General features: G+C 38.8%; 1 protein-coding gene across 2 annotated transcripts; it reads left to right on the top strand.

Moving 5' to 3' along the window:
* The first annotated feature begins 4,293 nt into the window (after positions 1–4,293).
* Positions 4,294–13,820, top strand: dnajc5gb (DnaJ (Hsp40) homolog, subfamily C, member 5 gamma b). 2 transcript variants are annotated; one of them, XM_079529103.1, is made up of 6 exons: positions 4,295–4,767; positions 5,210–5,335; positions 7,964–8,177; positions 8,464–8,617; positions 9,923–9,973; positions 11,636–13,820. In XM_079529103.1, exons 2-6 carry the CDS (start codon positions 5,223–5,225, stop codon positions 11,740–11,742), a joined length of 639 nt encoding a protein of 212 aa, XP_079385229.1. In that variant the 5' UTR covers positions 4,295–4,767; positions 5,210–5,222; the 3' UTR covers positions 11,743–13,820. The 2 variants fall into 2 exon arrangements, with proteins under 2 accessions (XP_079385230.1, XP_079385229.1); XM_079529104.1 differs by lacking the exon at positions 5,210–5,335 and having other exon boundaries at positions 4,294–4,767.
* The last annotated feature ends 626 nt before the right edge of the window (positions 13,821–14,446 follow it).

The raw sequence follows: 14,446 nt of genomic DNA, 5'->3' as shown, positions 1-14,446 counted from the left end.
CGCGTCTCACACACACACACACACACACACACACACACACACACACACACTTTATATTACTCCTAAACATTTTGCCAAACATCACACACAATCCTATCCTCCTGGTGGAGACCTGTGCCCAGAAGGGCACTTTTTCTAGTTTCACTCTATTTTGTGCTTTGTTTTTGTATGAAGTGCAACAACCTTGAATCTTGTTTTCCTTATTTTGGCTTTTGTTTTCCTTTCTATGTAACAATTCAGTTAATTGTCAATAAGGTGGGCATAATAAGCTTCGGCTTCAGCCCTTTCCTTTTCGGTCAATTGTAAAACACAAACCTTTGTATATTGTATATTGTATGTACATGTGATAAATGACCGAGACAAATAAACTAACTAACTAACTAACTAACTGTTATTTTGAACGACTGTTATCTCTCCTATAGTACCACTACCAACATAGGCAATAGACAAAATCCATTCCGACGACGACAAAACATTGTAAGTTTGGGTCTGAGAGGCTACATTTCATCAAACGGTGGTCCGTGGCTCAAATGCCCAACAAAAAATGGACCCTGATATGAAAAGGGTTGAAAACCACTGCTACAATTTACAATTTACAATTTACAATTTAGGCATTTAGCAGACGCTCTTAATCCAGAGCGACTTACATTAGGCAAGAACAAAAGTATGGGAATACATCACATATATAAAATGCATTTATCAAGAAACATGCGTAAGCTAAGAACGTAACTAGAACATATCTATATAATGACACTATACATATTAAATATACATATATACTATACTATGCTATACATATGTACTATGATGTGCTATGACTACATACAATGCAATTATTGTGCTGTCTACATGACATGCTATAAGTCTGTTTCAAATGCTATCTAAGTCTAAAAAGTGCTATCTAAGGGGGTAGGATAAGTGCTATGGGCCAATAATGCTATAATGCTCGCTTTAAAATGCAGCATCTGTCTAGATTGATTGATTGATTGATTGATTGATTGATTGAAATATTTATTAACAGTTTGCAGAATTACAGTACAATTCAAGCACAACTCAATACAAAGACTGTTAACTGTGAGTGGATGACCCAATAAAGCATTACACTTGTTTACAAGAGGTTCCACCTTGTTCAATTCATCAAAACATTTAGAGACGTACAAATATACACTTCTATAAAGCCAAAGAGCAGAACGGGAATTCATCATGAAGGAGGTAAAAAGGGAAAAGAAACATAAACAGTGAGGGGAAAAGGGGTGGGTGGGTGTTGATTCAGATTTTACGGGGGCCAGTTTCGAATTGCAGCCGTCCGTAGGTGCCCTTTGAGAGCGGATTTGAAGGAGTCAAGGGATTTGCATGTCTTAACTAGAAAGGTCGCAATTTAAAAAAATTGCAAAGTGTGGTTGCCGCAGTGGCTTACATATGCCCCTCCCACTGATATTGCCAGCCAATTACAATGTCGCGTCACCCCTGCGATCATGCGTAAGTAATTCGGAGGGGATTTATCCCCCAAAAATCATGTTTTTGCGACAAACGGTTACATTTATCGCATTTACGGCGCCCCCTATGGATAAAAATAGAATTGCTTTTGGTCCTTGGTTGATTGAACCACCTGCGACATGTGATTCAAATTTGGGATGGATTGGACATTCCGTTCGTGATTTATGGCATTTTTTGTGATATAGGCCCCTCCTACTAACTTCGGACGACGATTACGGCCGAACGATACGCACTACCAAAATTCTGCAGCTGTTCTTTTAATCGGATAGGTCCGGTGATCATGTGTGCCGATTTTTGTGAGATTTGGAAAAAATCTGTAGGAGGAGGAGCCAAAAGTGTGAAAGTGTGAAAATTCAAAATGGCGGAAAATCTATCATGACGCAAATGGGTGTGGCCTATATGAGGAGATGCGTCATGACTCAAGGAAATCAGGGAAAAAATAATTTTGATTTTACAACCTACGGTTCAAGAGTTATAAGCCAAAATGTAAAGTGGGCTGTTATAGCGCCACCATGAAGCCGACCGATAACATTATAAGTTGATTAATTTTAGTAATTATTATGAACCTACCCTCCAAGTTTTGTAACTATAGTGCTTACAGTCTCTGAGGAAAAAATACTTGAATGTGACAAAATGCGAAAAATCGCATTTTCCCATTCATGTCAATGGGGAAATTCTATTCACTAATACATTCATATCAATTAAACTATACAACATTTCTCTTAAAAAAATACAAGCACATCCTTCCCGATGAAGCCGGTCAATTTGACATATGGGTCAAGTGCGTACAGTTAAAACTGGGAGGAGTAGCGTTTAAAAAAAAAGGTTACTCCAGTAAAAATAAAGTGTTACAATTACAATAGTCTGGTTGCCCTGTTAGGGCAACCACACTAATGAATGTTGATAGGGCGTTCCACATTTTGGTGGCATAGGAGCGAAAAGAATTTAGTCCCTTGTTTGTGCCGAATCTGGGTTGCACATGGTTTGTTGCACTCCCTCTGGTGTTGTGGGTGTGGACTTCGTTAACATTTAGTAGTAGTATTTGGACAGGTACATGGGTATCTTGGTGGTGTATCGAATATTGTGGACCAAAAGCCATTCCAGCCTGTCAAAGTGGGCAGGGGTGAGGTGGATTCGGGGGGTGAGGCCAAGTATGAGCCTGACAAGTTTGTTTTGGGAAGTCTGGAGCCTTGTTTTAAGGGCCTTTGAGGTGCTGTGGTACCAAGAGGTGCATGCATAGTCGAAGAAACCTTGTACGAAGGCTCCTGTTAGGGTCTTCAAGGTGTTTTTGTTGACCAGTGAGGAGATCCTGTAAAGGAATCTTGTTCTTTGGTTGACTTTTTTTATATCATATTTGTAAAGATATGTGGTCACTTTCTTTCTTTTCAAAATCTTTTTATTCAGGTTTTTTGTAACAGAAGTATTAAACAGACATAAAATATAAAAATAAAACTCAATCCCCTATCCCACCCTCCCCCCACCCACAATCCCAAGGATAGTAGGAAAAACAGTCTGGAGGAAATACAAAATATATCTATATACACAAAAATACATGCATACATAATTATGTAGAAATAATACAAATAAAATAATAATAATAAAAAGATAGCAGAGCAGATTTTTCATAGCAGAGCAGATTTTGTTTCTGTTGTGGTTTGGCGTTGGCCGAGGCATAGGCACAGCACACTATGCAGTTTGTGTGTTGTGGTAGAATGTCATAAACGGGCCCCAGGTCTTTTTTCTCAGAGCCGGCAATTGAAAACCTTAACATCTCCAACTCGAGACAGGACATTATATCACGAAGCCACTGACGGAGCACGGGCGGGGCAGCATCCTTCCATCTGAGGAGAATGGCACGCCTAGCGAGCAATAAGGCAAAGTCGACCATATGACACTCTATGCGTGTTAAAGGAAGGTCATCCCTTCCAGCAGTGCCAAGGAGAGCCATTAAGAGATCTGGTATGTGGTCACTTTAAGAATAGTTTTGTTCATTTAAGTGCAATATTGGCTGAGATATAGTGAAAATATTTTTGCACTACTTTGCATAACAATGGTAGCTGGGACACAACTTTTTAACATAGCTTATTCAAGTATGAAACAGCAAGAAATATTCCATAATGTGGAGTCAGTTAAAACCCAGTCATTCATTAATTTCATTCCAACTGTAGGCCTATCTGATAGTGACGGAATATACAATTTTCACCAATTTGAGGTATAGTGCAGACTCTTGGCTACAGAAAGAGCAATTTTCAAGATAGAAAGGTCATCTTATACAAGTGAGGCAGTGATATTCACCATAATGTGCTGGAAAATAACCATCTTTGTTGTTATTTGTTATAAGTGGAAGTATATATTTGTGTGTTTCTGGGGATGATGTATAACAATACAATGGTAGCAAGCCCCAAAATCCTATTCTGCTACATATGTGTCAGGATACTCCATGATCCTTTAACACTTCCATGTGTATTTATGTAATTTTAGTGAATTAATATTTGCCTTTACACAATTTCGCCAGAGACATACCAAAAAAGGGGTTTTGGGGCCCCCGAAACCAAACGGCCCCGAGTTGGGGGTGTTCCCTTCATTTTTAGATGAAAAAAGGTAGCAGAAAACATTATGAGGGCTGGGCCTAGCTCCCGGACTATTATATTGACACTATAAATAATTGAATATAGCTAAGGTAAGGTTTTGCCCACTAATTTGATAATGAAATGTACTGCAGTGAAATGACAGTAGGAACAAACTTTTACTGCGTTTCTTCTCCTGCGGGCTTAAGGCGCAGTAGTGCGCACGCCAGATTTTTACCAATGACGAAACAGGATTCATTTCTTTTTTTTCATCTTTGAAACTTCCTGCATAGGCTGTGCGTGAAGTGAAACTTATTTCTAACTGATAATAAATTATGTATCAGCTCTAGATCATGTACAGAACGTAAAGTCACTCTGCAAACTAGTTTCGGACTATGAATTATACGGCAGAGGCAAACCCAACCCGTCAACATTTTGTTTAATAAGTAGGTAAGATAATAGGAACGTGCAACTTCACTTATTTTGGCGTGACTTCCGTCTCATGCAACCAATTTAGCCGTGTCGCTGTTGTTGTGAAATTACCGGGCTGTAGCTGTAGCATACCGAACATACACAAATCATTAAAGCCTAGGTCGAGTTAAGGACCACTGATGTGTTAACTGGCATAGCATGTGTTGACTTCACCTGGACCCCGACCATCACAGAGCACGCCAACACAGGCTTTTCGCTCACAAACAATCAAGTAAGTAAACTTACTTTATATAAAGCGCCTTTTGAAACAATGTTACAAGGTGCTGTGGACCACGATATAAAACAATCAAGTTAAAAGAAGGCACAAGACGAGCAATAAAACACCAAGAAATAAAGCAAAACATTGACCTGCATAATTAATGTTCACAATAATTAAAAATCTCCTGACACTTTTAGTAGGCCTATAACGATCTATGTCATGATTTTTCTGTCCTAGCTGCCATTGCATGGCCGGGAATAATATTATCTTAATAAGGAAGTATATTAAATGTTCTTGCTTTGTCAAGATCAAATTGTGCTGATCAGGAAGTGAGTTCAATGACTCAACTTCTCAAGGATAAGTATTTTTAATGTCACATGCACTTGTAATACTGTGACATTCTTGTTTGGAGCCAAATCCTAACTCTGTAATGTTATGTTTCATAATGTCACAGCCAGCAACAAACCATGGCAGACCAAAACAGACCTCAACGCAAAATGTCCACAGCAGGGGACAGTTTATACAAGATCTTGGGCTTGGAGAAGGGAGCATCCAATGAAGAGATCAAAAAGGCATATAGGTATGTTTACTGAGAAGACCTCAATAGTTCTTGTTTAACCTGGCATGACCAGACTAGGCCTATCACCAGGCCTGGAATTTCATCCTTTTAGGGGCAAGGCCACTTGGCCTTTAGTGTGGTCAACTTTTTGAGGGCACAAGGCCAAGTGCCAGGGCATGAAGGCCATCAATTAAAACAATGATTTTAAGTCCCCGGTCATCATTATTTTAGCTTAAAGGTTAAGGATGATTACATTTTTATTTATTTAAAGGCAAACATTGGTTCAGAACAGTGCTTCTTAAATAAATAATCACAGCTTTAAATAACAAAATATAAGTAGCTACTGTTACTGTAGTTACTGTAAATTAAAATATTGTAAACATTTTAATAGTGCAGAGAGATGAAAATCATAATGAAATGGCCTAGGACCCTGTCACCCTAGGCTAATTCATATACATTTAATTTGGGGGTCCTTGAAATTAAAATGGCTGAGGATCACTGGATTAAATTGTGAGTTAATTCACAGAAAATACAATGACAGACAGCCTACATTCATTTCTGTTCTGCCTTGTTTGTTTTTGTTCTGCTATTGTCACAACTGTGTGATATGTTCCTTGTTTTTCTTCTATTGTTTATACTGTGCAAATTGTTCAGCAACTTCTAACTTTGTTTCGAAAGGTGCTTTATAAATAACATTTACTTACTTAACTTTTGAATGAGGGCTTGGTTTAGAAAAGCCTATAGGCTATTTTGTGCTAAAGTAATATATTGAATAACATATAAATGTAGATTTTAAGGCTAGACTGGCATATGGCATTGTGGGGCTGCAGGACTGAGGACTCTGGAGATAAGTCAAGTGTAAAAAGCATTTTGTACAATTGTGTGCTTATGAACATTTACCACGTTATGTCCGCATTGATACAGAAATTAATGATTATTAAGCGAGCGACGCGTGGTGTACAGTGAGCGCGCTCTGGTGCTCTGGCTACTAGCGTTTGGCTAGCGATATTAGCCGTGGCCAGCGTTGGCTGTTTAAACAATTTACTCTGTCAACTAACGTAGCAGACGATAGCGTGGTAAATGGTGGAGGAGTCCTGCAGTCTATGCTGTTGCGTGGTGTTGTTTTGTGAGTTTATATCCATGAAGACGAGTCACGTTGGTCTTAACACACGGGCTCTGTGTGATAATAATCCTGAAGCACCGCGGTCCGCGCCAGCCGGGCCGAGTGTCAGTGAGAGTGAGAGGCTAGCTGTCGTGACTGCGTGCATGGAGCGGAGGAGGAGGGAGGAGGCAAAGTAACGCAAAAGAATCAAACCACTTGGCAAATGGCAACACAACTACACGGGGAAGGTTACCGTAATGACTGGAAAATTGCGCAGAGGAAACGGTAAAATGAACTGCTGTGGGCGCCGGTCGGGGCACATGGGCACCGCGGCCACTGTGGCCGTCTGGGCATATAATTTTTCGAGGGGCACACGGCCAAAGAGAGGGGCAACGACGGCCATGGCCGCCGTGGCCGCCGTGAAATTCCTGCCCTGCCTATCACTGCATGGATATCGATATCGGTGTGGATGTAAGTTTTATTTCCAAGGGGTGGTTACAAACAGATTCCAACGTCACAGCAAAAAAAAGTCACTTTGAATTGTGGGCTCTGATTGATGTAATTCCAGCCAGTGCCAGACCAATCTCCCCAGGGCCCTTTTTTCCTGTGGCAGATTCGTCTGGTTTCCAGGCTAGTTCTTGTTCAGTTATACTGTTATTCATTTAGGTTCATATTATGGGTAGGGGTAGCCTACTCTTTTTTTGAGGGGCGCTCCTATATACAGGTTTAATGTTTGTTTTAAAAACGCCATTCATTGACAATGAAGGGAAAATGTACATAATCTTGTCCCTAACACAAACATTAATGCCATTAACAATAAAGAGAATGTAATGTTTGTTATCACACCGTTTGTTTTACATCACCATTAGAACACCTAATGAACTTGAACATTAGACTTTAATATATTAGCGCCCCTCACTTCACATGGGTGTGATGTTTTTAATAAATATAAAGAAATGCTAAGGTATGGCTCCCCCATATCTTGCAAGTATGATCGAACCCTACAAACCCTCCCGCGCACTCAGATCAGCCAACTCAGGGAAGCTGGAAGTACCTTCACTAAAACGCTGGGACAACGCTCCACACGTCCCAAACTCTTCTCCCTTCTGGCTCCAAAACTATGGAATGCACTTCCCATTACAATCAGAACTGCAGCCTCACTCCCAATCTTCCGCCGTAGTCTGAAAACCCACCTTTTCAGACTCCATCATGGCCCGTAGCACTTGCCCTAGCCCCTTAGATAGCATTTTATAGAGACTTATAGCATGTTAGACAGCACTAGAATAGCATTTTATGAAGTCATAGCACTTTATAGTACATATGTATAGTATAGTATAGTTTATATATATATAGATACTCCCCTGTTACGTTCTTAGCTTACGCATGTTTCATGATAACTACTTTTTATGTATGTGATGTATTGCCATGCTTTTTGTTATTGCTTAATGTAAATCGCTCTGGATTAAGAGCGTCTGCTAAATGCCTAAATTGTAATTGTAAGTTTCCTTTCTACACTACCCAGAATCACTCAGAAATGTCATTTACAGGAAACTGGCATTGATGCATCATCCCGATAAGAACCCAGACAATCCAGAAGCTGCTGAGAAGTTCAAGGTGATCAACAACGCCAACAGCATCCTCAGCGACGAGGACAAACGGAAGATCTATGATGAGTACGGCTCTATGGGCCTCTACGTGGCTGAGCAGTTTGGGGAGGAGAGTGTGAAATACTACTTCCTCATGCATAAGTGTTGGTTCAAGGTGAGAATCCTATTCGGACCAGGACTGTAGTGTGTAAACTATAGAGCACTTTAATTAAGTCTGCCTCTCAAGACCATGCCGCCTTTGCCCAAGTTTGCCACTAAAGTCCTTTTCAAGATAATTGGAGGAATTCTGTCATAGGTCCCAACATCCAGCCGGAAGATATACAAAGAGTATAATTTCGTTTTTCTTGTTTCAAAATGTGTGAATTCTCAATTTTGAAAAGAAACAATGCAATTATATTCATGCAAGCTCATCAATCTTTCTCTCTGTTGCCTCCTCTCAGACACTTGTGGTTTGCTGTGGTATTTTCACCTGCTGCTGCTGTTTCTGTTGCTGCTGTTTCTGCTGTGGGAGTTGCAAGTCTCCAGAAGATGAGGTGGACTGTGGGTATATGGACGTCGATGACCTGGAGGCACAGGTCAGAGAACAGGATAGAGGTGAGTGAAGCCTGATTTATGCTTTGTATGGGGCACTGAAAATAGCCAATCTACAACGCAACACAATGTGAGCTTATTGTTATTGTTGCTATTTTCAGCATGTGGCATGTGTTGACAAAAAATATGGGAAATAGCAAGCAGTAAGACAACAAATTAGAAATACAGAATGGTGGATCAGCAGAACTGTATGTATCATAATGTCCATTAAACCAATAAAGCCCCTTTCTCTACTTTCTGGACACCTACAGTACAACTGCGTGGCCATGCACAACATGTGACTGGGAAATGTTAATACTCTCCCAGTCCTGCCCCAACACCCTCCAAGCACAGTGATAGCAATAGCACATATGACTGATTTGTTATGAATTCTTTACGTTTGGCATAGGACTGGACCTATGTGCCAAGTTTTGTTTATTTGCATGCACGAGAAGCCGGATTAACTGATTAGATAGAAGGAAAACAAGAATTACTTGTCATAATTGCCAGCTGCAGCAAGCTCTCGTTTATCTATAATCAGTTTGTGTGTCGCAGCCTCAGCTCACGGCTTCATGTTGTGGCTTTCAGAATTCAGAGTATGGGTTTTATGCCGTTCAGACTATGGGTTTTATGAGTAAGTCTCCCATTGGCATAGAGGCAGCCAATCATGAAAAAGTGTCCACTACAGTCACTACTAGAGGTAAATGTTGTTAGAGGTAAACATTTAACTATGTGTAAATGTTGTCCAGTTGCTTCTCAAGCAGCTGGCAAAAAGAAACGGATACGTGAGGGACCGGCATAAGAATATGCCTGATAAGAATACAGAATTCATACAGCATTAACATTTAGATATTAAATACTCACATGTCTGTGTGTAATCTCCTATTAATATATAACAGCATTATAATTCACAAGATGATGTCTGGCAACATATACTGGGGTGCAGTACTTAGTTTAGACAGTACTTAGTTTAGACTAGTCATTTGGTTAGACCAGTCATTAGTCCTACAACTACAACCTATCTCAAACCCTCACTCTAACCCTAACCTCCCATGGGGCAGCACACCTAAACCTAACCTTAACCAATGACTAGTCTAAACTAAGTATGCACCCCCATATGCTGTGATGTCCATTTGCTTTGTTTGTTGTCCTTTGTGTGTTTTTTGTTTTTGGTTGTTTATGAAAAATGAATAAAATTTGAAGTTGGAGAATATATTAAATACTCACAGTGAATTACTCACAGAGAATTACATGCTCACAGCGGTTAAGTTCACATTGTTCAGAAAAAAACGGCAATTTCACTGTGTGTGCTATTTTGTCTCACAACAGGTGACCCTATAGTGATTCAGCCCAGTCCTGATGCTACCTCTGACAATTCAGGTGAAGTTTATTGATCTGCTTTGTAGAAGAGTAAAATACTTGAACGTCACGTTACTCATGTAGACATCACATGAAGAATCAGTTCCCGAAAGTCCTCCAAATGGTGGTCCTCCCATTTGGACGCATTATACAGAGAGCATTTTTTATTTTATTTTTATTTGTTGTGTTTTTTCCATTTTAAAATACAGGATATGCATATAATAGACACAGAAATTACAATACAGCTAGGGCGGCTGTGGCTCAGGAGGTAGAGCAGGTCGTCCAATGATCCATGGGTCGGCGGTTCGAATCCCGGCTCCTCCTGTCTACATGTCGAAGTGTCCTTGGGCAAGACACTGAACCCCAAATTGCTCCCGATGTGCTGGTTGGTACCTTGCATGGCTTCCGCTGCAATCGGTGTATGAATGTGTGTGTGAATGGGTGAAGGTAATGCACAATCTATGTAAAGCTATAAATGCACCATTTACCATTTACAATACAAAAAATGCAATAAAGAGCATTCTTAACAACATCTAACCCACTGATGTGTATGAACTGAAATTCTGGAGTTCTCTGCTGTTGCTGTTCCCCTGACTCCGGATAAGCGGTTGCAGATGAATGGATGGAAAATCTAATCTAATGTTACTGCTTTGTTGACATATTTAAACTAACATTACCTTAACTTTTTATCCACCTTAACCTATTTATTCTTAGTTGATCACTGTTCCCCAGGGGTCTAACGGTCTATACTAGGCCCCCTCATTTCCCACGACACCAAATCTATATGCCGAAAATAGCTCGTATACAAGCTCACAATGCTTCACAAGCTATTAGATCTGCTATTTTCACTGACTGTTCACCCCAAAATACAGACACTAGGGTTTCATGTGGTGCTGTGCACTGCTAGGGTTTGAACAGTCCGGGAACTGAACAGAACCTCTGTGGTGAAAGAATTGCCCATTTGTAGTGAACAGAGTTGTCACTCACTACTCTCTTTACACAATTCTGGTTTGTAGTCTATGTACTTTTCTTTACTAACCTCACCTCAAGTGATATTTCACCAATAATTTAAACAACACTTTGTCTCTTAATTTCGCTTTTATGACCAACTCTAAAAAATGTTTTGAACAAATTTTAAATGTACAGCAGTGATGTAATTTTGCATTTAACTAGAAAAACAGCTTCATAGAAAATATGGAGAATGTGACAGTGGAACCCCATCTTATGTGTCTGAAGTCTTTTGGATATAGGAGCTGAACATTGTGCTACCAATGTGAAATATCACTTTTAAATATCTTACGTTGTCTTATTAATTTTTCTTGTGAATGTCATGGACCAAATTAATTAATTATTAACCCAATATTTGTCTTGTTTCTCATATTAGTTATTATGCCTTTTATAATACGTTGTTTTAACAGCTTAGCTATTTGCCAATATTTGTAAATAATGGATGGACCTATAACCATCCACACTGCTGAATTTAACATACATTAATCTTTTCTCCTATTGAAATAATGTTTGATTATCAATTATGGGAATTGTAACTTGAATTAATACAGTATTTGACAGATTAGAGATTATACTCTACAATTAGCTTTATGCTATTTAATTAGCTTTAATGTTTTAGATAATGGGTTTCCTAGCTGACTGGTCTTATTCACATTTCCCTGCTTCCTCCTGCAGGTGAGAATGTGCCAATAGTGATCCAGCCCCACACTACAGCCAATGGAAATTCAGGGCCTTCTGGCTCTTATGGCACTGCAGCCTACCACCTTGCAACAGAAGAATAAGTGAGTGGTTCTCTTGGTAGCCTGAATGCTACTATAGAATCTTTACAATGAATCCATAGACAATGACCAACTCCTTTAGTGATTCACTTTGACTGTGGTTGGTCATGGGTTTGAATGGTATTCTTACATCACAATATTGAATGTTCTTTATTTCTCCAAAGACTGCAGTTGCTATTAAAATGTACTTGTTATCAGAGGGTATTTGTTTACAGGAGTGATCGTGCTATTATGTCTTTAATATATACATGGCAAGTCTTTCTTAATGCTAAGGGTTTATCTTTGCTTTGATCAAACATTGGAGGCTATTTATTTAATCCAATTATGTTTATAATTTACTTTCTTTTTTTTCACTTATGGGTGAATTATGTTGCACATACTGTATAAGAAATGACAAAAGCCTGTTGAGCAAATACTGATCATTCCCTCTGCGTTCTTGGATGCTTGATATTGATGTGCAATGTAAACCCTTCAGCCTCAGTCTAAACGTTACCACTGTTGGGTCAGGGCCTTTTGGCACATTCAAAAACAAAGTCCTTACAATATTACATCTTGACTGTATCACAGTGGCCTGGGACAAATTGATAGAGACCAAGGGGTGAGGTACTCATCCATTTACAGCAGATACAGTAAAACTGAATGGTGCTCATAGACGCATACTGAGAAAATAGAAATACTGGTAGTAAACCAGATACAGTACACGCTTGTAAATTCACATCCAAACCACTTTTTTACATTGTTGTAAAGAATTTGTATTACCCTGGGATGATGGATGATTAACCTATGTCTGCTTCAATTGGCAGACTTGTTTGTTGACAAGACTAGAATTTTAGAATCAGTAGATATTGTAAGGCTAATAGAAAATAGATGGAGATGCAGACACATAAAGACTTGTAGCATCACTAGCAAATTAGTTGTATCTGTGTCTATAAGGATCTCTTTGCTTATCAGAGTTATCAAATGTAACATAAGACTAGACACAACTTAAAATTCGGACATGGAATTTTTAATTTAGAATAGCCAATGATCTACTTTCCCCTACACCATGCAACAGCACATAGATTTATACTAGTGCTTAGAATTCATATAACCTGAGACATATACCCATAAATATTGTTAAACCCATGTCTGTGCTAACAATATTTTAAGCAAGTAAAATGTAAGCTCAGTTTCAATTACTCCTCTGCGTCGTCAGAGAGAATACCTGAAGAGCCTTCTTGTGTGGAGAGGGAGCCAGTCAATTATTATTTAAAGAAGCTCTCTTTGAAAGATGATACTCGCTCCATATAGTGTGAGAGAGGTTTTATATTGGCTGTAAGTCTTGTGAAATTATTGTGAAGATGGGAATTGTGTTTTTATGTACAGATACATTTTTCATTCTGTTCTGTAAAATACAGCTCAACATAATGGTGTGTATTCATTTGATGTTCACTTGTTCTACAGAGACTTGGGTCAATGGACTATATTAAAAGGCAGCCATTTTGCACTTACAGTACATCATACCTTGACAAAGTGGGGTTTCCCAATCCCTGCCCCTTAGTATGACATGAAAGAGAAATGGCTGGCATGTTTGTATGCAATTGCAAATAACTGTTGGGACCTATTTACAATATATGTTTGATTCATTGAAACCACAATGACTGAAAACACTTAATTCATAGAAATATTTTTGCAAGTAATTTAAGTAAACGATCTGAATGGTCCTGATGTGGTAAACCAACCTGTATGATCGAGTGTTAAAACAAATCCTAAACGTTATTTGCAAAATGTACTTGACCTACTGTAGGTCGTAGTTTATGAAAATCTATTTTGCAGTGAACTGAAGTTGTATAACAAATTATTTTCTTTTCCACAATTGTTTCTTGTTCTAGATATTATTTGGTTTTATTTTATTGCATTGTCAAACTGATATTTTAAACTGGCTTTTTGATAAAAGATTAACACGGAATAGGCTTTATTTTGCATTCAAGAACATTCCCAGAAATTATTACATTTCAAACTCTCAAACAAATATTTCTTGTCAGTTTTTACTTCGGGTACGGTACAGAGTGCATGATCAAATAAAGTTGAGGAATACTGTACATATACTGTGAGTTTTCTTCTTCCAAGAAGTACCCTTATACTGTATGCATGCACACACACTGTATACACAAATATTTTTTAGTGCCTACAAATTCAAATAATCTTTGTGTATTTGTGCTTTATGGATGCTGCCTGATTTCAAGTTGTGATAATCCATGCATGAACTGGTCGAGCCAGCAGGGGGCCCTGGTTATTTATTGAAAAAGTTGAAAGCACAGGTCCAGCTGATGTCAGTGGCTCATATTTACTGCAGTGGCTGGATGAATTTGTACAATTCTGTAATGTTCTATATCGCTACAGTATAAGTACAATTGTGTTTTAGCAACTCGACATTACAGTAAATGGAAAACATTGCAAAAGATCATGTAATCCTATGTTAAATGTGCGTGCGCAGCAAGGACTCGAGAATGCCGTGTTGAGTAGTTCGTATATCCATTTGTGAAGAACTGATCATCCAACCAATATGCCCATACAGTATATGGGCATTCCAATATAATAAAGTTCTCTATTCTGGGAATGGTGCCTAATTTTATAGAAACACTTTTCCTTGAATAGGCATACACATATAACTCCTGTTTTTCTCTGTTTCAAAGAAGAAATCGAATCGTTTGTCCCCAAAAAAGAG

This window comes from Electrona antarctica, assembly GCF_951216825.1.
Source record: "Electrona antarctica genome assembly, chromosome: 18".
NCBI lineage: Eukaryota > Metazoa > Chordata > Actinopteri > Myctophiformes > Myctophidae > Electrona > Electrona antarctica.
This window is presented reverse-complemented; position numbering and strand designations above follow the sequence as displayed.